The sequence below is a fragment of the Notamacropus eugenii genome, chromosome 3, assembly GCF_028372415.1.
Source record: "Notamacropus eugenii isolate mMacEug1 chromosome 3, mMacEug1.pri_v2, whole genome shotgun sequence".
Classification (NCBI taxonomy): Eukaryota; Metazoa; Chordata; class Mammalia; order Diprotodontia; family Macropodidae; genus Notamacropus; species Notamacropus eugenii.
In genome coordinates this window covers 298596248-298621625 of record NC_092874.1, presented here as the reverse complement: position 1 = coordinate 298621625, position 25378 = coordinate 298596248, and the positions used below count along the sequence as shown (strand labels likewise).

Here is a 25378-nt window from a genome sequence, read left to right as displayed (position 1 = left end):
CTTCCCTGGCCCAACTGGTGTGCCAGCACCTGCCCTGGCAAATGAAGACTGACCACAGGCAGGCTGGCTCCCGGGGCCTGGCTGGAGAGTTTGCTTTGTGGGCACCCCTGTCTCAAATGAGAACTGAGAGATAAAGGATTGGACTGGGAGGTGAGGAGGGGCACCCCAATCGAGGCTGAGGAGCAAAAGGGTCAGGGATGGGGAGAGCTGTGGAGAATGGGGACAAAGACATCTTCTGGGGGAACAGAGGCGAGCACACACAAGCCTGAGGCAGGAGATGATACAAGTTACATTTATTGGGAGAGAGACAGGTGGAGGTGCCAGAAATTCCAGGCTTCTGGGAGCCAGCTATTTGCTCCTGATGTCCAGTCTCCACTTGTGTCCTCTGTGCCAGGTGAGCCCCGCAGACCTCATTCGTGGGACTTGGGGGAACCTTCTTCTTCCCTCACTAGGGATGGGCCCAAGCCTCGGGGAGGGAGAGCCTGATGATGGTCCCCAGGTGGATGTACTCCTTCATGGAGCTGCCCTCTTCAGCTCTAAGACACTGGGAGGGCCCCTTGCTCCCCGTGGTCCATATTCCAGAGACGGTAAAACTCGGCAAAGTCTACATAGGGCTCCACCCGACCATCCTCATCAGGCTGGAGGGAGTGGGAGGGGCGGGAGCGGAAGAGACCTCCATCAGAACTAGAGCTGCTGCTCTGGGTGTGTGTGTTGGTAGACTGGAGGGTCACAGTCGGGCTTTGGCTGCAAGAGACAACAGGGAGAGGAGATGAGTTGTCTTCCCAACTTGGGCCTTCTGTACCACTGAGAACCAAGGCTCCAGGCTGGGATGAAATGATCTAATGCTTTCCCAGGCTCCTCCCGAAAGGAATCCCAAGCACTCTGTAGCCTCCTGGAGGAAGGGAAGGAGGACAGAACTGCTGGCCCTCTCCTAGAGAAGCTGGGTCTCCTCACCCATCTAAATGCTTTTCCCACCACATTCTACCTCCTTAGATGGCAGACTCGGCCTCTCACAATCCCAGGACCACCCAAGAGACCACCCAGTCAGAGGGGATTGGGAGGAAAGGGAGTGCAAATGCCCTGGAGATTCCCCTCTACAGACAGGACCCAGGAGAGGCCTGAGCACCCCCTCTGGGTGTGGAGGAAAACAAGGCAAGAGCCCTGAGGACACAGAAGAAAGAAAGGAGGGAAACTTGGCCACACCCTGCCCAGATGTCCGTGTCAAGAGTGGCATCCCACTGGGAGCGAGCTGGTAAAGTCCACAGTCCCCTGAGTGGGCTGGGGGGCCACATCCCTATTATTCTGCAAACGACTGGAATGTGGAGCGCAGGCCTGCTAGCTGGCCTGGCCTGAGCAGATAAATATGCATTCCAGGCTGCGCAGGAGGCCCGGCTCAAAGAAACCTGTCTGACTGGTCTGCTATTGTGAGGGCCCCTTCCTCACACTCGACCCCTGCCCCTGCTCCAGCCCACAGACCAGCTCCGGGACTATTTATCCAAGAGCAGAGCTGTCACTGCCAGGTTAGGGGGCCCCAGACTCCAGAGCAGCAGATGAGCCAGCAGGCTCCGAATCAAGCCCAGGCCGCTGCCCACAAGCACGGTCCCTCTCTCATGGACCACAGGCAGAAAACAGTCACGGAAAACTAGGAGAAAACACTGTCTAAGGCCGTGCTGCACATCTTGAGCCCAGGCCAAGCCTTCACTCCATTCCCAAATGCTCTGCCTGCCTGTGGGGGTCTAGCCCTGGGAGAAGGGGGCGCGGCCCAGAGCTGACGCCAGGGAAAGGAGGTGGCTGCTTCTGAGGGAGGGATGGGCCTGGGTACAGGCAGGCACTTACTTCGTTAGGGTGGGCGTCACCTCATCCAGAGTGGAAGCGCTGTGAGCACCATTGACCATCTGTCCCTGGGAGGGCATAACTAGGGACAGCGTCACACTAGTCTTGCTGGTACTCTGAGCACTGGAGTAAGGCACCGAGACGGGATACACACGTCCTCCTAGAACAAAGACGCCCAGAGACTGAGGCCAGGCCTCTGGGCAGGGCTCTCTCTACCCAGCCCCTCCCTCTGTCTGTCAGCAGTTTCATCTCCACGGCTCATGCATCCACTATGGGCCTTCTGCCTGGCCCTTACCTGGGCAGGGATGTCCTGAGAGGTGACCACCCAGAGGACACCAATGAGGAACTCCCCTTCATCCCATTTACATCTCACCCACTCCAGTGGTCCTCCTGTCACCAGGTGCAGCCACAGAGATGGCTACATTGAAAAGGATAGGGCAGGTGGCTGAAGTTCCAGCCACCAAAAGCCCCATGTACCCCTAGTCCCAGGGGCCTCCTGCATCAGGACCCTCCCTCCCAGCAGAGCAGCCTTGCCCAGTACTTCTAGAGTGCTTCACACCCACTACTGTGTTGGACCTGCCAAGAACACAAGATGAGGAGGGGGAGGCCCAAAGCAGAGGCCCAGCTGCCGCGATCCACTCAACAAAATCAGGATGTTCCCAGAGCTGCTTTTCAAGAGGCTCCTCCCTGGCTCAAGCATCTTAACGATTCTCACAGTGTCCTTACACAGCGCATGGGTAAACTAATGGTGTCCCTGCTTTACTGGCCAAGAGACCGAAGGCCAGAAAGGTCCCCCTGGGATTGGCCCTGAGCTCTCCCACCACATGCATGCAGACAACTGCTAGGCTGTCATAAAAACAGGCAAAAATGCAAGGAATTCACCAGGCTGGCAACATGTTCCAAGTGGCCTCCCACCCTGAATGAGGTGTGGAACACCCGCCTGCCAAGCTGGAGAAGGAACACTGCATAGATGCGGGTGGAGAAGACAAGCGGATCACATGTAGAGAGGGGGGGGGGGGGCAGACTGTGTCCTCAGCACAGCAGCAGGAACGGCAGGGGGCCGTGACCCAGGAAGAAAGGACCACTCTGAGGAGACGCAAGGACAAAAGTAGGTGAGGGTCCAAAAGGTTCTAGAAGGGATGGGCTAGGGGAGGCAGGAGGACGGCCCTGCTGGGGGCCCCAAAGAGGACTCAGGGGGTCACCTCCCAAGCACCCCCAGGAATGCCCAAAGGCCCACTCAGAGGTGTGTCAGTGACCTCATTTGTGAGATGGGCTAGGAGCTGCCCCACCCTCCTTTGAACTGAGGAGCCTTGCCTTGGAGAGGTCAATATGGTCTCCAGGAATCTGACTCAGACACTTACAGGTCTCCAGTGTGGTCACAGACACACACATATACACACTTGCATACATGAACACAAAACCACACATGTACATGACCCACACACACTTACACAAGTACACATGAATACATGCCCATACATGCATGCACATATCCATACATGTACATACATACACACAAGCATTCATCTACATGTATATTCCCACACCGCCTGTGAAGCCTGTGGCCAGCTGGCACAGAGTCCAGGGTACCCCAGTCACACAGGACAGATGGCCCGATGTAACCCCCTAGCCCTTGCTCCAGCTGGACCTGCAGGGTCACTTTGAAAAGTCCGCTCTCAGCAGCGGTGCTGATGCACAAGAGTGACTGGCGGCTCCTACCATGGTGCCCCCTCCCCCCACCCTAGTTTCAAATCCTCAGAATGGGAGTCTGAGAAGTGCCTTTGGACTGACTGCCAGCCTGGAATACTCTGTGAATCAAAAACTCAACTGATGGTTCCCAAAACAGCATCACCATTCCTAGGCTTCACAGAGCAGTGGGAGGAGCTGGGAGCCTGGGCTCAGGAGACCTGAGGAGGCCAAGACTGGAGCTGAGGAAGAGCGCCAGGGAAGCCTGACCACAGAGGGGAGAGGACCTCTCATGGTCATGGGACATGGGCCTCTGCTGGGCACCGGCAGGCGTACCTTGGGCTGGGGTCAGGGTAGGCTGGCTCATCTCGCCCAGTGAGTACCCAAAGTTCCTCACCAGCAGCGTCATGTCCTCATGTCGGGGGCAGAACGTTGAACGTTCCCCACCGCTGGCAAAGGTGTCCCCATGGATACGTTTCACCCGGTCCACCACGGCCTGGGCCACTGCATCCAGGGAGGTCTGCTTGGCAAACTCAGTGTCAATCATTGCGGCGATCTCCTAGAAAGAAGCACAAGGGGACAGGGAGATCCAGCAAAAGCAAAGCAATGAGAAGATGTCACCTCCCACCACTGGGGAGAAGAGCCCCCAGGACAAGCTGGCCAGCTGTGGGACGGTCACCCTCAGCTCTGCTGAACACCCTAAAAGGTGGCCCAGCAATGGAGCACTAAGACTGGACTCAGGAATCTGACTCAGACACTTACTGGCCAGTTCTCCTCCTCTGTAAAATGGGAATAATAACAGCAACCACCTCCAGGGTTGTAGTGAGGATTAAATGAAATTATAATTAGAAAGCACTTAAGCACATGCCTGGTTCTTAGTAAGGTCTACAAACTGTTAGCTGAAATCACTGTCATTATTACCTCCACCATGACCATCATCCTTCTAAACAACTCCTTGTGACTTGTGGGGAAAGCTCTGGGAGCACAATGCCCAGCCTTTCCCCCACCCTCATGCCCCTGCTGTGAGGGCACCATGATGGGGGGCTAGGCAGCCCCCACCCTGGCCTCACTGTCTCATTCATAAAATGGACAGGGTTGTGGGTGCTCTTATAATGAGGAGGAGCCCTGAGGCTCCTGTGACCCTGATAAAGAAGCCCTTGGTCCCAGGGCTCAGCTTCCTTCTCCCATGGGAATAACAGCACCTGCCCCACCCCATCCCAAGTCCACTGTAATAATCGAGATAATAAATGCACTTCAGAGACAGACTGTTATTATTCTGCAGGAGGGACTCTGTATCTGCCTTTTATAGATGGGGAAACAATGGACACACACACAAACACAAGCACGCACACACATGCACACACACATGCATACACGTGCACACATTTAAAAATACACACATGCATGTGCACATACATGTACAGGCACGCATATGCACAAATGCACGCATATGCGCACGCACGTGCACATACACACACTCACACAGGCACAGGCACACACATACACACATGCACGCACAAGCACACACACACAGGCACACACTACCTGATTAAAGACACATGGAATTAGGTAAAGAACCTCAGTGAATGGATCACTCAATGCTCACCCTCAAGGGTAGCATGACAGAGGCCTATCAGAGAGAGCCAGGGAGTCAGGGGTCCTGCCTGGGTCCCCTCCTCTCTGAGTGCCCCAGGTGACTCTCTAGGACTCTGGGTCTGGCTGGGGGGAGTCTCCCAGAGCCTTTGCTACTGGCTCCCCTTCAGGCATGGGTGGATAGTGAGTCCCTTACAAGAGACTCCACAAAGTAGGAAGCATGAGGAGTATTAGCCTCTTCTAGAGATGAGCAGGTCAAGGCTGGGGGCAGTGACAGCCTGCATGGCAGCCCAGCCTCTTGGTCTTTGTGTCTCTTGCCTTCTTGCTTGCTGATAGTATGCAGGGGCAGAGGTGCAGCCTCAAATGCCTGCAGTTTCTCTCTTTGATCCCTACGTCCCCACTTCAGGCCTAGGAAGAGCTTGTTACTTGGTCTCCCCCCTCCTCCCACCTGTTCCCAGAGCTGTGGGTTTCCTTTTCTTGTCCTGTGTGTGTAAGACCAGCCCGGGGCTGGGAGCTGGCCACAGAGAACATCTATGACCCTGGGGAACCAGGCTGGCTAGGTCCCTTTTCTAACCACGACTCCCACTGCTCTCTGCTGGCCACCAGGGGACCAAGCAGCTCAGCCAAGCCAGCCTACTGTCACTCGGGTGAGAGTGGTCAAAGGTCACTGCAGTAGCGCCTGAAGTAGCTCTGCCAGGCATCAGACTGGACACCCCCCCCCCCCAATGTTGCCTGGGGTTCCAATCAGGGGAGGGCTCACCTGATTGGCCTGCCCTGGCCCATGGGCAGCCTCCAGAGCTTTGTAAAGGCCCTCTGACATCAGCACGAGGAAGCCAGTCACACCTTCAAGAGACTGCCCTCCATGGATTTCTGGCTCTGCAATGATTGGCTTCGACTTGGCAGCACTGTCAGGGGAAAGTCACGGGAACACTTAATTCTGAGAAGGCGCTTCATGGGCTTTCACGCCAGTCATATCCAAACAAAAATAAAGGAAGGAAGCAGGTGATGAAGCTGGTCAGGGCAGTGACACAAGTCAGAGGATTCAGAGGCCAGAGGCTGAGTCTTGGACCTGGTAGAGCCACTCTGGAGGCCCCCTGGTCCTACCTGCATACCTCATTTCCACCCAAGGGCGTCAGCGCTCACTGGTCCAAGGCTGTACTGACCCTTGCCTCACTCAGCCCGTCTGCTCGAGGCCCCTGACAGGCCTGGTTCTGCTGTGGGGGCCACACAGAACAAGTCCTCACTGCTGGCAGACAGCTCTGCCTTGCCCTCTCAGGCTCCTTGTGCTTGGGATCAACAGCCCATTTCATCTGGCCTGGAGGCGCTGACCACACTGGCCAGGGGCAAAGCCCCCAGGCTTCCTCCAGGCTGTATGATGTAGAGACTGGTCCAAGGCAGAACTTCTCACCTGAGCAATTCGATGTCACTGTAGCCATATTTGACCTTGTAATCTCCGATACGGCGGGTACTCTCCTGGCCACCAATGGTCCCTACTTGCTTGATTTTCCCTGCATCCAAACCTGCCAGGGATGAAAAAAAATTCCCATCAATTCCCCTGATCCTAAAGTTCTCCATGGGGCCTCTGAGGGGTTCCAGAGACCCTTTTTCACAGTGTCAGAGTGAGGTCAGAACTATTTTCATAACAATACTAAGATGTTTTAGTTTCTAACGCAGTAAAAACAGATAGATGTAATCCCCATAAATAAAAACTCTTTGGGGTCCTCAATGATTTTTTAGAGTGTAACAAGGTCCTGAGACCAAAAGGTTTAGCAACAGACATTCTAATCACTCCGAAGAAAGATCCGAAAAGTAGGCCTGAGATCAAGATGTAGTGATGAGAAATGGAGCATGATGCCCCTGAGGAGACTGCCATGGGGAAGGGCAGAGAACCAGCTGTGCAGGCCCCCAAAGGACAGGGCTCCAACTATCATTCCCAAGGCACCTCCCACTTAGAGCATCCCCAAGTGAGGAGGAACATCAGCATCACTGGTCATACAAAACCATCTCCCCCCTGTGCTCGACCAGATTCTCCACAGCAAGGGCGAGAGGGAGGCCAGAGGGCACATACCCAGCTGGGATAGGCGAAAGAGCTCATCCTCATTTTCGGTGGTGTGGTCAGCGTTCAGCTGGGTCACCTGTAACCCATCTCCAGTGGCTTTGCAGAGCAGGGCACGGTTTGTACCTGCAACCAAGAGTCAGTCAACAGCCAGCTCTGGGAAGGAGAGGGGAGGATCCAAAGGGAGAACAATTAAACAGAAAGGATGGAGAGAGAAAGAGAAGAGTGGAGAGAGAGGGCAGGCATCTCAATACACAGCTGCTATGTGAAAAGAGAAAAAAAATCAGGCAAACACTGTTTGGGTCACTCAGGAGGAGACTCTCAAAATCCACCCCAAGAAAGAAGACCTATTGCCCCAATCTAACCTTCTACCACTTTCTTTAAGTACAAAAGTTATACTGCTGTCTTTTATTTCTCTGTTAGTCACGCCTTAACACGCTCTTCCCTTTCTTCTGTGTCGGCCAAAACAGCCTTCTCAGCCCCCAGCTCTCCCACCAAAGGAGCACCCCCCCACTTCCCAGAAAGTGAGAGTGACTGCGCCCAGCCCATTCTGGGACAAGCCCAGCTCCCCCAGGGCACACTCTGAGTGGCCTCAGCAGAGCTATCGGCCTGACCTGGTTCCTCAGAACTGCCTGATTTATGTTCTTGCTCCCCCACCCCACCAGCTGGAGACTCACCAACGTTAGCGATGTAGAGCTTGTTGTTGAGAATGACTGCCACCACAGCCATCGCGCCCCCAGAAATCTCTCTCTCCAAAACCTTCAGCCTCTCTAGGACCTTCTGGTACTGAGACGGCAGCTGGTGGTGAGGAACCCCCTGAAACACAGACAGCCCAGGAAGCCCAAGCCATCCCAGTAGCTCTTCAGAACTGCTGAAGAGAGACTTCATGGGGACGGGGAGGGGAGGGGGGGAGGAGAGAGGGGATGAGAAGTTGGGCCTGAAGCCTGAGGTCATCTTCGCAGCACAAAGTGGATTCCACCCTGGACAGGTAATTCCTGGCTGCCCTGGGCAGGATCCCTGGCTGCAGACCCAGAGCCTTTCAAGGGTCACTAAGAGAGACCACGTGGGAGACAGGAAAGGATGAGGGGTCTGAATCCCAGCTGTGCTCTGCAACACCTTTGTGAACTCAAGAGAGGCCCTTTGCCTCTCTGGGCCTCAGTTTCTCCCTCTGTAAGAAGAGACAGCTGAGCTAGACAATCTCTAAGGTTTCCTATGATGCTAAAAGCCAAGCCAATCTGTCTCCCCTTGCAGCCTCACCTGGCTAGGCTGGTGACCTGATGGGAAACAGTAGAATAGTTTGGGACCAACAGGTCCTGGGGACCAAGGGAGATAGAACTCCTTGGTTCAGTCAGGACCTCAGGCTCATCCTCACTGGGGAGGTGAGGTTTGGGGTGGGACAGGACACGCTGTTACCTCTGGCAGCTGAGACTGGAGGCTTGCCTTCTCTGCCAAACCATCATCAATGGACTCCAGGAAGCTCCTTTCCACAACATCAAAAGCCTGGCGGGCAAAGGACAGGAAGATGAGTCAAAGCCAACACTTGTCCTGCTCCTGAAGCACTCACTAATCTAATTTCCCAAATTTTTCATTAGAGAATAGCACAGGTATTCTAAGGATGGCTCTTATCCATAAGGAACCTAAGTCCAGTCCAGGTCATTCAGCCACAGGCCTAGAAAGTCACAATCCTAAAAACAAAGCGTGTGCCCATCCCCCTGGATGCTAGGGGACATCTGGGGCCAGGAAGGGGCCATCTCAGCCCAAAAACCAGGGGCGCTGGCTTCCACAAGTTGGTGCTGCTCAGGGCTGTGTCTTACACAGATCAGGGGCTCAGTTCATGTGAAGGAAGAGGTCATCTGGAATGGGATCATGCCCCACTTCAGGCTCTCCCCTTCTCCAATGTCACGTCTATCCTTATAAAGAGAGTATGGTACAGGAGAGGATGCTGCTGCCTACCACCTCCACAGCCTACCAGCTGGGTGACTCTGGCCAAGTCTGGGCTTTCATTTCCTCCCCCAGAAGAGGGGCATCAAGGCACTTGCATCTCCAACCTCATGGGGTGGTTGTTGTGGGGAAAGTGCTGCGAGCTCAGGGTCAGATGTCCTATCTGTGACCAGGAGAAGACCACAAGGATCTCTGGCTAAGGGCGCTAGAGACCAGGCCATACGAGAATTCCTTAAAAGAACTGGGCATGCTGGGCCTGGAGAAAAGCAGACTTATGAGGACAAAAGCATGACACATGTTCACATGTCTAATGCACTGGTTTGTGGAAGAGGGAGACACTTGTTCTTCTTGGCTCCAGAGGGACAGGCAAAGAGGGGAGCATGGGGCGGGAGGCATGTCAGGAAGCATGGGGCGGGAGGCCTGTTGAGAAGGCACATTTTGGCCCAACATGAGGAAAAGCTCTAGCGATGAAAACTCTCCCACAGTAGAAAGGACGGCTAGATCAGGTAGTGAGCTCTCCATTACCACTGATCTTCAGATGGAGGATGCACACACAAAGGCGTCAATCTACAAGTGCTCAGGAGGCTCCCCTCCTCTTCTCAGCTTACTAGCATCCTCCAACTCAGTGCAGGGATGTCTACTCTACCTTCCCTCAAAATCTATTTTGTGAGCATGTTGCTACTTTTACCTCGTCTCCCCTGTTAGATGGAGAGCTGCTTGAGGGCAGGGACAGTTTTGGCCTTTCTTTGTATCTCAAGCCCTTGGCCCAGAGTCTGGAGTGTAGTAGGTGCTTCACCAATGTTTGCTGACTGTTGACAGACTGACCTGACTACACTAATTCATATGAGTCTTCCCAGGTTTCCCTGAACAGACCTCCTTCATTATTTCTTGAGGCACATTAAGATTTCATTCTGTCCACATGCAATTCTGTGTTCAATTATTCCCTGACAGATGCACACACACACACACGCACCCCGCCCCCAGCCTGGAGCTTCCCAGAATTGCTCTCTTCTAGGAGAAAGGGGACCAAGGACACCTTCTAGAGGATGCCCATTTTGAAGCCCTCTGCCACAAGGATGCTTGGAGGAAGCAGGAAAGAGCCACTGGATTGGAAGAGTTTGAAGAGGAGAGAGAGTTGGGATGTTGCAGGGTGTCTGCTGATGAGGATGGGACAGGACAAGACCAACGGTCCATGGAGAGGGGACACTTCCACACCTGAGAGGGAAGGTAGGGGAAGATGGTAGAGTGTTTGGAGAAGAGAGAGCCTGCGCAGAGGGAGCAGGAGGGTCCCTTCCAACACTGGCAGGGAGTCTACAACAACAAAGGGCTAGGGAAACCTTCTTTACTGCCATTAGCAAGTGGTGTTCTCTTTCAGCCCCATCTTCAGGGCTCCCTGGCTGTCCCCTGAGGAACTGGGTCTCCCCTCTCTGCTCCGCAGAAGCAGGCCATTACCTGGAGCAGCACCCGCCTCACATCAGCCTCGCCATGGTCGGCATTCAGCTGGCCCAGCAGCAGCTCCGCAGACAGCCTCTGGCCCACAAAGTTGGCCACTCGGTCGCCATCATAGCCGTTGAAGACCCCATAAAGGAAGCAGTTGTTCTCACTTCTATTGGAAAGGAATGAAAGGTTCAGACTTCACCCAGGGGAAGGGGAACTCGTGCAGTTGAGGGGGGAGGGGAGAAAGAGCTATGGAGGAGCTTGCCAGCTCAATGGTATCAGCCGTCATCCAGGCATGGAAAAGAGAACAGACTTAAAACCAGAAGCCCTAGAGCTGCAGCTGGCTCCACTACTTATTAGCTATCTAATCTTGGCTAATTCCTTCCCTCTCCTTGCACCTCAATTTTCTTCTCTGTAAAATGAGGGGATTCTATTCCATGCCTACGAAGGTCCCTTGGAACTGCACATCCTATGACCCTGTGCTCCTCCTCCCTGTTCCTGTCTTTATGATCTATCCCCCTGGGTAGGTTCAGAGGTACCCTTAAGCAATGACAGCATGCTTTAGGGGGGGCAGCTACACTAGGCCATGTCTCCAAGCCCACAGGGCAGTGACTCACCATGTTGGGGTCCTATGGATGCCCCATGGCAGTCACTGGGGCACTCATAGGAACTGAGACTGGGCCACTCTTCTGCTTGGGAGCCTACCTCCCAGTGCAGGGCAGGAGCCCCGAACTCTCACCTAAACTTGAGCCAGTTATCCTCCAGTGGATGGCTCTCACTGCCTTTGCCATCTGCAGAGTAGGTACGATTTGGAGCAGAGCCAACTCCAGAGAGCTGGCAGAGAGGCAGGTCATCGGTCCAACTTGGCTGCTGCTCCTAGGGAAAGATGAGAAAAATAGGAGTTACAGCCCCTCTTCCTTCCAGGACCCAGCCTGGACTTGCTCTTCCCCAAACCCAGCAGACGGAGCACAGTCCTCCCCCATTGCTCCTTCTTCCATCTCCAAAATAATGACTGTTTGATGAGCAGATGAACACAGAGTGACCTGACATGCTCTTTTAATGACATCTTAGCTCTTTACCACACCTTACACTTTGTAAAGACTATAAACAAGCTCACAGGAAAGTCTCAGTACAAATACTGGATTCCAGGCCAGGGTTTTGTGGAGTTGGGATTTAAAGGAAGCCAGAGAGGTTGGCAGTCAGAGCAGAGGAGAGAGGGTGTCCCTGGAGAGGAGGACAGCCACAGAGGAGGCCAGAAGCCAAGAGATGAAGGGTCTTGTCACCCAGGACACCAGTGTCCCTGGATCAAAGAGCATGTGTTAGGAGTAAGGTGTAAGGACACTGCAGCGGTTGGGGAAGAGGGGAGGAGAGAGATTATGAAGGGCTAGAATGTCAAGCAGCATTTTGTATTTGATCCAGGTGATAGGAAGCCACTGAAATTTATATGTGTGTCTGTGTGTGTGGTGGGGAGGAGTGATGATCAGACCTGCACTTTAGGGAAATCTTTTTAGTGCCTGAACAGAGGATGGACTGGAGTGGGGAGACTTGAGGCAGGCAGAACCCGCCCCCCCTCCCAATTACAATCATCCAAGTGTGATGTGATGAAGGTCTTCAATAAGGTGGAGGCAGGGTCAGAGAAGAGGAAGGGGGATACTGGAGAGATGCTGCAGATTAAGTTAAGCAGGACCTGGTAACAGCTTGGATATGGGGAGTGAGCTAGGGAGGAATCCAGGATGACTCTTGGTGTGTGGGCCTGAGGGACTGGGAGGATGCTGTTGTCTTCTAGAGTAAGGGAAGATAGGAGGAAGGTGGGTGGGAAAGATCATGAGGTTGGTTTTGGACATGTTGAGTTTAAGATGTCTACTGGACATCCAGTTCAAGATGTCTCAAAGGCAGCTGGAGATGAAAGATTGAAGGTCAGCAGAGAGATTGGGGCAGGAAAGGTAGATCTGAGAATTATCAGCACAGTAATTAAATGAAGTTAATGAAATACATGGGGATGTGAAATGGCTTGTCTCCCAGCATGTGGCCTCCTCCCAGCACTAAGGGGCAGCTGCTTAGCAAACACTTATGGCCTGATAAGACTAATACATATACATACACTCACACATATACACACACACACACCCCCATCCTAAGTATTGAATGAGATACAAGATAACACATGCCTCCTGCCTTTATGAAACTCTCCCTAGTCAGGGGGACACAACATGTATACAAATGGGCATGATGTAATATCTATAGATCAGAACAGATTGTAAGAGGATGCAAGGTATACAGTGTTATACGGCATTGTGGGAAGGAAAAATTGGTCCAATTGAGAGAATCAGAAGAGTCTTCACACAAGGAGAGTTAGCATTTGATCTGGTTCTTAAGTAGGATTTGAAAGGCCAGAAACAGAGGGGAAAGGAGGGGAAACGGGAAGAATCTGCACATTTGGGGCAAACGGGCATAAGTATGAAACATTTATTAAACACTTACTATGTGCAAAGCATTGGAGATACAAATAGGGAAGTCAGATCGTCTCTACTACCAAAGAGTATTCTAATGGAGGAGACAACACATGGGGAAGGTTTTACATGCCAGTCAAATGGGCATGTCCCATGATCCTTAGGGTGCCAGGGCAAAGCAGATGGTCAGGCTTTGTCTATGATGAAATCCTATCATTTTCTGATGTTGGATGTCAACCAGGCCAAGGATTTCAGTGATAAGAACTCTCCTTTCTGGTTCTTCCAGAGCTGTGACTGCAGGAAGGAGCCATCCCCAGGCTGCAGCCCCCTTGGGGTGGCTTCCCAGGATGGTGTTGGAGACCCCTGGGCTGGTAGCATGGCTATTTCCAAGGCTTCCGGGCTGTCTCCATCAAGGTCTGAGAAGGGATGACAGTCAGGGTGGTGGGGGTGGTAGCCTGACCCCTGCTGTCTCCTGCCTCTCCCTCAGGGTGCCCTGCTGCTTCAGTGAGGCTGATTTGCCTCTCTGGTGTTGGCAGTTGATGGGGATGGCCAGCTCCTTCTCTACAGAAGTTGCCTCCCCAGGTGATGACTGGGCTGGGAGTAGGATGAGTGGTCTGGGAAGTTACATTCCCTGAAACATGGGGAAGAAAGCAGGTGGAACTGAGAAAGATTACCCAGAAGTCCTCATTTCATCATAGCTGCCACAGGCTACAAGCGGCTGTTGTCTTTTCCCCCTTTCTCAAATTTCTTAATACTTTTGGAAAAGCTCTTCTATTTTCAATACATGTATTCACACAAACCCACCACTTCACCCCAGCCCACATGGCTACAAAATATCCTCCCATCCCAAGTACAAGCGTGTGCTTCCCAATGGTAGAGATGATGAGTCTTTGTACTAATCATAGCCTTGTCACACATGGGTTGGAGCGAGTGTAAATATACATAAGCTTGCTTAAAAAGTAGTCATGTTTTAAGTGTAGAAAACAGGCCAAGAAAGGGAGCTGTTCACAAACACTGAGTCTAAGCGCTCTCTGCCTAGGAGGCTGGGCCAACAGTGATGGAGTCGAAGCCTTGACTCTGACGCCTGCCAGCTCTCCTGCGGATGAATCCATCCTGCCTCTTTGGTCTCTGTTTGCTCATCTGTATGATGAGCAACTCAACTGCATGAGGAAAATGAAGATTTCAAATGGATATGGGAGCTATGCCTATCATTGTGAAGCAGCTTCCCATTTCATTGTATGACTCTGGAATGAAGCAAATACCTAAACACATCTCTGTTAACTGTACTCTTTCCAGGAGCCCTGATTTCATAGCCTAGAGGGCTCTGCTCCCATTGGAGATGCCTATGTCCAGCTGGAAGCCCATGGCCCACAGTGCATTCTCTGACCAGAGCCACCAGGAGGCACCAGAGGAGGCCATTACACACAGTGTAATGCACAAATATGAGTAACGAAACTTTGAGCCCCTGTGTGAAACACCTGCCCAAGGTACACTCCTAAGTCATCTCACACTCCTAAGTACAGAGGTTGGGAACATGCAACTCAAAGGTCAATCTACACATTGAATATCAAGTTCAAAAAAGATGGATGTTAGTAAAAACATCCCAAATTCACAGAGACGACTGTGGGGTGGAGGAAGAAAGGTGTAAAGGTGAATCTAAGATCAAAGGCCATCATCGGGACAGAGGGAGTGCCAAGCTAGAAGCTTTACATGTCTTCCTGTGGTCCTTGTCTCCCTAAACATCCCATTTTCTCACTCCCATCCCACCCACCTCCTAACCAAAAATTTGAAGATTCCTCAAGAAATACTTGGGATACATTTAGGCTACCTCTAGTGTACATAGAAGAGAGAGGTGCTCTGGCACCGATACCTGCTCATAACCAGGACTTCAGAAATGTGGGCGAGGCCATCTCATTTATCCTCACACCTTGAGGGTAGACTGCATTTACATTCTCTCACACAGGTAAATGGCCAGAGAGGACACCATGGCTGCCCACAGGATCACATTCCAGTGTGGATGAACTGTTTTCTAACTTGATTTCCCTGATCATGCACAAAGTCCTTTTCTTCCACCCTAGGTGAAGTCCCTGAAATCTTGGCATTTGTAGGACACTGCCCAGTTTTGAAAGTTCTTTCATATCCATCAACTTTGATAGACCTGGCAACAAGCCCTAGCAAGCAGAAGAGACTGTGCTCATTTTATAGATGACAAACTGGAGACTCAGAGAGGTAAATATAAGACTTGCCTCACAGATTGTTTGGCTACAGCCTGGGTACAGAAATCAGGTCTCAGAGTTGGTCCTCTAAACTACCCTCTCTCCAACCTCCTGCCTGGCAAGAGTTCCTCAGTTGGTATAAGCATGCCAGCTGACATAACCACTCCTTTTAAATAGTAATTTCCAACTCTGTAGAATCAAAGCATCAGGGGATTTAGGGTCATTAAAGACTACCTAGTTGAACCCCACATTTTAGAAGTGAGGAAATTGAGGCTCAGAGAGGAGAAGGGCCTTGCCCAAGGTCACACAGGTTAGAAGCAGGAGACTGAGACCTTGGGCCTACTGACTCCTGTCCCTTTCTATTACACTACATCTATCCATGACTTTCCAATGCCTTTTAGATGTTGGTGTACAGAGCAGATCCTGGATTGGGCAGCCAAGAGCTAGGACTGAGGTCTGGTCCTGCCCATTAGTGGACATCTCAGCATCCACTTCTCACCTTCTTGTCAATACAGGCCTGGACCTGCAGCTGCACCTCCCTCACAGCAAGACTACACAAACAGAAGCAATGACCACTATCACCAATATCCTTCACTATGGCCTTACTGCCATAAAAGATATCCAGTCACGGCATAGAGAACACCCTGGGCTAAGTGACTCCAAGGAATCTCAGAGCTAGAAGAAGTCTCAGAAGTCTTCTAGTCCAATCCCTATCTGCAAAAGAATCCCCTTTATCACAACCCTGCCAAGTAGCCATCCAGGTGTGCCAATGGAGCATAAGAGTGAACAGATTTGGCTTTAATTTCCATGGTCCTAGGAAGCACAAGCCTGTTGCTGGTCTCAAGGCTGACTAAGAGGCATAGTGGAAAAGCACCACTGGTAGAGTTGTGAACTCATCCAGCCATTCTGGGCAACAATTTGGAACTCTGCTCAAAGAGCTATAAAATTGTGTATATCCTCTGACCCAGTTAGATCTGTATCCCAAAGAGATCAAAAGGAAAAGGAAAAGGACCTATGTGTACAAAGATATTTACAGCGGCTCCTTTCACAAAAATCAAGGGGATGCCCACCACTTGGGGAACGGCTGAACAAGCCATGGTACTACAGGGATGTCATACAAGAAATGTGTGCTACAAGAAATGACAAGCTGCAGAAGACACACATGGACTGATGCAGCATGAAGTGAGGAGAACCAAGTTGCTGCGTACAGCGGCGACGTGCACGGTGATCAGCAACAGCCCAAGAAGACTCCAAAGACCTTGGGGGAAAATGCCACGCACCTCCAAGGAAGAACCAATGGAGTCTCAACGCAAATCGGAGTGAACCCTCTGTTACTTTGTTTCTTTTTTTCTGGTCTGTTTTCTTTCATAACATGACTAAATGGAAAAGTTTTTGCGTGACTGCACATGTATAACCTATATCAAATTGCTTGTTTCCTACAATGAGGGGGAAGGGAAGGGAGGATGGGAAGGAATCTGGAGCTCAAAATTAAAAAAAAAAGAATATTAATTTTTTTTACAAGTAATTGGGAAAAAAAATAAAGAAAATAAAATATTAAAGCCAGTGTATTTTCTACTTAAAAAATGAAAAGGCACAGTGGAAATAGCACTGAGTTTGGAGGCCTGAGGCCCAAACCCCAGTTCTGCCTCTCGTCACCTGTGACCCTGGACAAGCCCCAACCACCCACTGGGATCACAGCTTCCCCATCTGAAAACAGAAGGTTGTAAGGCTTTTTTAACCTATGATTCTGCGATGCAGGTGATGAATTCTTTTTGGTCATGGGAACTCCTGAAGATTAGATAGAGGCTGCAATCTGCATTAGTGGAAGAAGAACCTGGGGCTTCCTGAAAGACTGAAGTATCACCAACAGGTAATAGCCGAGACTGACAGGTGGTGCCTTCATCTAGCACCCTCCATCCCCAACCATATTCTATCTGTTACCCTGCCTATGCTGAATTAGCACCTGCTCCCCACCCCAAGCACTGAAAGTTTCCTCCAAAGAGGGATGTAGTCACACCCACAGGGTCCTGCCATAAAGGATCATGAATTTAGGGCTGGAAGGGACCTTAGAGCTCATCTAACCCACTGCCCTCATAGATGGGAACACAAAGGCCCAGGGAGAGGAAGGGATTTGCCCAAGGACATTTATATCAAACGTGGCTCTGCTACATGACCATAAGAACGTCACTTCAACTGAATAAGTATTTGTTCGGTTTCTGTTTTTCCTCATGCATTCCCAATGGCTGAGTACATAGAGACAGAGTGAAAGTGTGCTCCCTGGAGTCAGAGGGTCCCGGTTCAATCCTGTCTCTTCGAACTCTGTAATTCTGTGCAAGTCAATGAACCTCCTTGTCTGTAGAACAAGGGATTGGCCTAGATCAACAGTTCTTACTGTGAGGTTGGAGGACCCAGGGGATCCAGGAGATGCTTTCAGGGGGTCCATGAGGCTAAACTATTTCAAAACAATACTAAGACATCATTTGCCTTTTTCATTCTCATTCTCTCACAAGTGCAGAATGGAGTCTTCCAGAGACAACATGATCTGATAATTAAAGATTGAGCTGCAGACATAAACAAGCTAATATCTCCTCTGTGGAATTGTACTTTTGCCTTACCAACAGACAAACCTGCAGATGTGGCTGGACTTGCTTCTTTGTGTGTATTCATTTGGCATCAGGACCACTTGATTACAAAAGATCTTCTGGCTGAACGCCAGCACAAGTGGTGCTGAAGAACTTCTGTGAATCTCATGCTTCATCCTGGTCCAGCTGTGCTGCACATCTGTACTGACTGTGCAAAAGGCCTGGCGGCTACAAGAGCTGATACCGTAGCACAAATGGTGGCAGTGGCCCCGAATGGGTGAGGTGCCATCATGTTCTTGACCCCCTTGCATTCACAGCAGAAAACAAAGCCAGGTTCAGTTAGGAATATCCTCGAGGAGCAATAAACACCATTAATCTTATCAAACCTTCTGCACACACTTTCAATGCCTCACGAGATCAGGAGCAGGAATAACCTGTATTTGCAGCACATCCAGGGCGGTGGCCCTCACCAGAAAAGCCTTCATGCAGCAGTGTGAGCAGAGATCACTTTTTCCTGGATCACTGTTTTTTGTTTTTTTTTACTGAAAAGAAAGATCCACAAACTATGGTTATTCAGACTTGGACATTTGGCAGACGTTTTCTGAAAAATGAATGAAGCAAACCTGTCACTTCAAGGAAAACAAATGATAGTATTTGTTGCCAATGATAAAATCTGAGCTTTCAAGCAAAAATTGGATTTGGAAAATTTGAATCTGTCACCACAAGTCTGACAGCTTCCCAGTACTTAAGAGGCTTCAGATGAGACGGGTGGTGAATTTAACAAATTTGACCTTGGGACACTGTACAATAAAATGTGTCAACATTTGGAAGACTGATGGGTCAGTAAGCCAATGCTGTCCAAATGACCAATCCACGAAGTTACAAATTCATTTGTGAGTAAAAGAGCCATTCAAAGCACAAGGTGGATCACTGGATGCTAACATAACAAAGCGGGGAAAGTTGAGTCTTCTGGTTTCAGGAGCCACCTTGCAACTACCATTTGTTGAGTTTTGGTGTAAACTCAAAGAATATTCACAACAAGCTAAAAAAGCTCTTCAAAAACTGCTCCCTTTTCCAGTTCTATCTCCATGTGATCTTCTGTATCTCCTTTAACCTAAATAACCTACTGCAACAGCCTGAATTCAGAAGCAGACAGGAAAATCGACTGTTTTCTGAGAAGCCAGATATTAAAGAAATATGCAAGAAGATAAAACTATGCCATTTTTCCCACTAAATTTTTTTGTTTTGGATGACGTTGGGGTTGGTATCCAAGGGCCTTGCCACCCATGATCACTATCCATGCAACTTTGGGCAGGTCACTTAAGACCTCCCTGGCCTCAGTTTCCTTCCCTGTAAAATGTAGGGATCAGGCTAGATGACTTCTGAGGTCCCTGCTAGTTCTGGAGTTCTGGACTGATGGGTGACCCCCCCGGCCTCAGTTTCCTCTTCTGTACCAGGACTGCACTAGTGTTTACCCTTTGCTAACTCTGCAGGGGGCCCTGAACCAGATTAACGTGTAACACAATAAAAATAGGACCCGACGTGGGTGATGCTACTTTGTGGTTTTCTAAGTCAACGCGACGATCCAATAGTTCAGATCGGTTTGAGTTTGACACTCCCGGAGGTCCACCTCTAGAGGTAAGATCCCAGGCGTCGGGGCCGTGCTGAGCTCGGGTGGCCGCCCACACGTGGGCAGCAGGCCCTGCCCTCGACGAGCCTCCCTCCCTCCGCTGCCGGGCCCCCAGCGCTCCTCCAACGCAGCAGGAGCACGTGGGCGTCCTCCAGCCGCTACAGCACAACGCGCATGCGCCTCCCGGCTGCGAGCGGCCTTCCATCCCTGACACCGCGAGACGCACACAACCACGGGTACAGCCCCGCGAGACCAGAACGCCAACGGTGCGCGAGGCCCGTCCCTCCCACAGCTGAGCAGTGCGCCTGCGTGCCAGTTCCTACTCTCTTCCCGCCGCGAGGGGGCGCGCGAAACCACTTCAGAGTGGCGCGAGGTAAGCGGCGGGGGTGGGGGAGGCGCAGAGCGCACGCGCCACATCAGGGGGAGGAGCCGCGGCGACGGGGATGGGATGGGAAGGGGAGCTTGGTCAGGCCAGGCTTTAGGGCGTCCTCCCCCCTTGGCTGAAGCGAACCGGCTTCTCCCGCCCCCCTGGCCCAGCCCAGCCCGGCCCACAGCCCCGAGGCCGGACGGCGCCGGTCCGCGGGTGGCTTCCTCACACTCTGCAGCAGGCTCCTCCTCTGCGCCGCCATCTTGGAGGGAACCAACCCCCACCCCATCCACCACAGAGCCCGAGCGGGCGAGCCGAGTATGGATAGAGCGGCCTCTTACGTTGGAAATGCGCACGCGTGCGTCTGGGGGCGGTGATGAAGTGGGAGGGAGGAGTCGGGACAGGAGCATGCGCCCGGCGCCCCCTCGCGTCCATCCGGGGCTCGGCTCCCTTGTCCGACCGCGCAGGCGCCCTGCCTCCGCGCAGGCGCTCCCCGTTTGGCGTGGCGCGGAGGCAGTCGCTCTAGGTTTGTATTGGGTCCTCATTTCGTAGATGAGGAGGTCGAGGCTCGGGCGGCCTTCATCCCCTGCCCAGGGTCACCGCCGCTCGAGGAGCGGGATTTGAACTCAGGGCTTCCCGACTCCCAGCCACCTATTGTCCCGGGTGATAGCGGTGTCTGTCACGGCTCTTTCCTGTGTGCTGAGCGTTTCACAAATGCCCCTGTGCCCCCGGAAGGGAGTGCTTTTGTGCCCATTTTACGGACGGGGAGACGAAGGCAGGCGGCATCTCCGTGGTTTGTCCGGGTCGAGGGAAGGGCAGCAGCACCCCTCGAGCCCCTGCTGGTGCAGTGCTGCGGTCCGAGGCAGGATCGGAACCCAGACCAGGCCCAGAGGGCCTCACATGGGGAGGCTGAGCCCCGAGTAGGGAAGGGACTGGCAGGTGGCGGGGCTGGGATGGCCCCCGGCGGCTTCCCCTGGCCGGGAGCTCGTCTACTGCTGCTCGTTCGTGCGGTTTCGAATGGGTTCGCATCCAGCAGACGCTGTAGAAGGCGAGCTTGGCGAGGCCCAGCTCTGACCCTCCTTCGGCGGCCCTCCCAGGCCTTCCTTGGCTGCCAGGTCTCCTCTTGGGCTTCTTCTTGCCCCCATCCTGGGCGGCGGTGGCTAGCTTGGTACGGTAGAGAGAGTGCATGCGATGGTGGGAATGTGGCATTCTTCTCTGGGGGTGTCAGTGAAGCCACAGTTCAGGAAAACTTTCCCAAGTTACCTCCTTCCATTCAGCAGTTACATTTCAACCATAAGTACACCCTTGCTACCATGAAAGTGTTTTGCATCAGAAAGTTAAAAGGAAGCGTTGAAAAGCCAAGCAGCCACCTGGGAACACAAAGGCAGACTCCAAATTCAAGAAGCCACTGCGAGCCAACGGCCCGGCTGGTCAACGTGATCTGCAAGAGGATTTCTTAGCTCTGGCAAATGTTAGGAGGAGAAAAATGGTCAAGCTGTTTAAATATTCTCTGGCAAGAAATGCTCTTTGGCTATGGGAAATAATCAAGACAAAAAATGGAACCACAAGCCACTTTGGACTATAAAATGTGCTGGGACACATTAGAGAGAATGAGGGGAAGATTGTGAAAGATCCTAAGTCTGATAAAACAGCTGAAACTCTGTGACTTATGGAAAGAGGAATTGGTGATAGATACATTAAATTGCTTAAATACCTTTCAAGTGGAAGTTGAAGCATTAAGAAATCATGATGCAAATCTAACAAGGGAAGGTATTTTGGGGTTTCTTTTTTAGTAGTTTGGAAAAACACTTCTGCTTTGAGCAGTACTGTTTTAAAATTAATTAGAAATGAACTGATTAAATGTAGGAATGAAGATTTAGTATCCTTCATTTAATACTTAAACCATGTTAGTCGTTTATAACAGGTATAAAAGGACCACTTTTTAACTTTGGCAAACAAGAATGAAATATTTTTTTTTTTTTGCATATAATGGTATTTTATTTTTTTCCAATTACATATTGTCTTCACCATTGATTTTTGTAAGATTTTGAGCTAATTTTTTCTCGCTTCCTCTCTTCCCTCCTCTCCCCCCAAGGCAGCAAGCAATCTGATATAGGTTATACTTGTACAAAATTCCACATTAGTCATGTGAAAGAAGAATAAGAAGAAAAAGAAGAAACAGAAGTTAAAATAGTGTGCTTTGATCCGTATTCGGACTCCATCAGTTTCTTCTCTGGATATGGATAGCACATGTGGAATTGTCTTAGATCATTGTATTACCGAGAAGAGCTAAGTCTATCATAGTTGGCCATTGCACAATGTGTGTGTTCGTCCTTCGTTGCTGAAGAAGACCATGCCATCAGAGAAATGATGACATGTTACCAGTCTCACTTCTCCTCCAGAGCCATCTGAATCCAGTGACCAGATATTCTTCAGGATGACTGGAGATGACCCAGGATGAGGCAGTTGGGGTTAAGTGACTTGCCCAAGGTCACACAACTAGGGAGTGTCAAGTGTCTGAGGTGAGATTTGAACTCAGGTCCTCCTGACTCCTCCACTGGGGCTCTATCCACTGGACCACCTAGCTGCCCCCGTTGCACAATGTGGCTGTTACTGAGTATAGTGTTCTGGTTCTTCTTACTTCACTCAGCATCAGTTCATGAAAATCTTTCCAGGATTTTTTGAAATTCATCTGCTCATCATTTCTTATAGAACAGTAGTATTCCATTACATTCGTATATCACAACTTGTTCAGCTATTCTAAGAATGAAATATCTTGATTGGCAAATTCATTAATGCAAAGACTTTTTAAAGGAAGAAATGCAAAAGAGAAGAGATGAGTGGTGTAGGATACTCCAATATGAAATCAAAAAAGAATCTAAAATCAAGCAAAAAAAAGATCAATCAACTTCAATGGCAAAACCAGAATTGAGCCAAGCAGACAAAATATCCTCATTATTAAAGGAAATGAACTTTATGGATAAAGCAGCACGTATCCTAAAATACCCAACTTATAGCTGCTTTTGGATGCACATTTAAAAATTTGACCAATGACAACACCAAATGAAAGAATTTTTTATCTTTTTTTCTGCGGAATATTTGTCATAAAACAAAGATCAAGGCTACCAGATAGGATGCTGAATGCTGTGTATGTTTTAAAACTTCACCTTTAAGAAGGATAACTTTTGAATATTAAATATTTGTGGTATCATTTCATTTTAAAATTTATTTGGCATTTATTTTGCATGGTGTCTCTTTTAAAATATTTTCTGTTATCAAATGTCTATAATCTTGTCATAACATATTAGTTCATAATAATGTCATGCATTTATTTTTATCTTTTTTTTACAGAAAAGCTCCAAAACTTTTAGTATAACTGTTACAGAAAATGATTCATTGTTTATCATTATACTCATTCATTATTATTTAAAAACAAGCAAACAGTTACAAAAAATATAAAATAACATGGTTTGGGAAGTTCCCTAGAATTCTTGGGAAGTCTAATTTCTCATTCCTGCATTTCAAAGGTTAATATCTTAGGAATTTGTAAACACTAATCTGGAGTCAGAGAGCCTAGGTTCAAATATGAAATCTGCTATTTACCTAGTTTTGTAATTATGGGGCAAGTCCCTTCCCTTCTCTGGACCTCAATTTTCTCATCTGTAAAAAGTTGGGGCTAGACTAGATGACTTCGAAGATCTGTGTCCTTTCAGTTAATTTGATAGAATACTTTCCCCCAATGGAAAAGACCTGGGACCCTCCTTCGGCTACCAGATCACATCTACATTTTCTCTTGTATGAATAAAGCAAATTGTGTTTTTATCTTCTGGAGATCATGGCTTTGAGGCATAACCCCAAAGAGAGGCCCCAGACCTGGAAGGTGGGAGTGGTGCGGTCGAACTAGCGAGGGAGAAGCTTTGAGCCAGAAGGGGTCCTCCTATCGTAAAGTGCAGCTGTCCCCCCACTCTTCGGGGACATGGAACTGATGCCAACTCCATGAGATCTGGCCTCTATAGACCAAACCACCTGGATGGTTGGGAGCAATTATCCAATATAATCAGCATAGCCCAGGAACAGGCCCCTGGGCTTCTGTGATGGTCCAGAGTCTGCTCATGTTTGGGACATTCTCTCCATTAAGGAAAGAGCCAGACCATCTTCCAGAGGCCTGCTGCCTTTCTTTCCTATTCAGAGCTGTCCCATAGGACTGCAGTTTACTCACTAGATTCTAGTTTGCATTGTTATTATAATTGTCCCATAAGAGACAGGATTGCATAGTCCCTGTTCAGTCTTCTCTTGAAGCTGCACTTCTGTATTCTATCCCCTGTAGAATGGAAGCTTTCTGGAGGTGTGGAGTTGACTTCCGATTTTTTCTTGGTATTCCCAGCATCCAGCACAGTGTCTGGCACATAATAGGAGCTTAAAAAATGAATCTCTGCATCTGCTGGATCCTCACCTTCCTGTCCCTGCCCTCAGCTGTCTTCTTTCTCATTCAACTTTTGTGCATGTGAGCTGGGCTCCAAACACATCACTACCATTTATTAGCTGGGTGACTGGGAAAGTCACTTAATCCCTCTAGGTCTCAGTCTTCTTCAAGGTGGAATGAGAGAATTGGGGGCAATGATTCCAAAAGCCCCTACAAATTTGACCATACTATAAAACCTAAGACTCTCACATCTCTACCTACAACCCAGCCTCTCTTCTGAGCCCTAAACCCACACTTCCACAGGATATTTCAACTTGGATATCTTTCCTGTACCTCACATGTGTCCCAAACTGAATTCAGTATCTCATCCTCTCCATCTGAGACTCTATGTGACTTGTCTCTGTTGCTGGCACTACCATCTTCCTAGCCCCCAGGAGTGAACCTTGTCATTTTAAACTCCTCAGCCTGGACATGTGTTTGGGCTCAGATCTGACCCAGGCCAATCCAGTGGTTCAGGCTCAGAATTGGAGTGAGATACTCATAGACTCTCCAACATTTAATAAGAAAATCCAATTAATGGCATGGAAAGGATCCTCAGCAAAGATACCAGATTGCTCCTGTTGGGTCCTGTTTGTTCCTGGTCAGAATAATAAGTTCACTTGTGCAACAGTAGGAAATCCACCAAGTCTGAGGGGTACTGACTAACCATAGGCTGGATTTTTAAGCCCTAGGTTGGCAGACTGAGCCTTGGTCCCCAAGACTAAGTCTTAAAGATAGATTTATTGCTTTTTTAGGGAAAAACTAGCAGAGCCCTTTTAGGCTTATAGCCATAGGTCTCATCCACATTAAGTGTTGTTCCTATTGCAACATCCAAGCCCTGTTTGTCTATGTCTGCCATATTGTTTTTGTTTGCTCCTGTCTCTCCATTCCCCCTCCTAATGTTCTAATGCAAGCCTTTATTGCGTCTCTTTTGGACTCTTTTAGTAGCCTGCTAACTGATCTTCCTGTCACCTTTCTCCTTTCTGTTTGATCCATCATCCACAGAGCTACTAAAATAATTTTCCTAATGTATGAGCTGATCACTCCTCCTTCCCAATATCTTCAGTGGCTACCCACTGATTACTGAATAAAAATGTAAATCCTTTAACTTGCTATTCAAAGTCT

The 25378-nt window shown here is 50.0% G+C and overlaps 1 protein-coding gene across 1 annotated transcript; it reads right to left on the bottom strand.

The window, feature by feature from the left end:
• Positions 1-276: 276 nt before the first annotated feature.
• On the bottom strand, positions 277-20174 carry TAB1 (TGF-beta activated kinase 1 (MAP3K7) binding protein 1). The gene is made up of 11 exons (XM_072656186.1): positions 20021-20174; positions 11286-11422; positions 10562-10715; positions 8582-8668; positions 7846-7984; positions 7181-7294; positions 6521-6632; positions 5873-6017; positions 3856-4078; positions 1837-1993; positions 277-744 (listed from the first exon to the last, which is right to left on the bottom strand). Exons 1-11 carry the CDS (start codon positions 20078-20080, stop codon positions 537-539), a joined length of 1536 nt encoding a protein of 511 aa, XP_072512287.1. The 5' UTR covers positions 20081-20174; the 3' UTR covers positions 277-536.
• Between the last annotated feature and the right edge of the window lie 5204 nt (positions 20175-25378).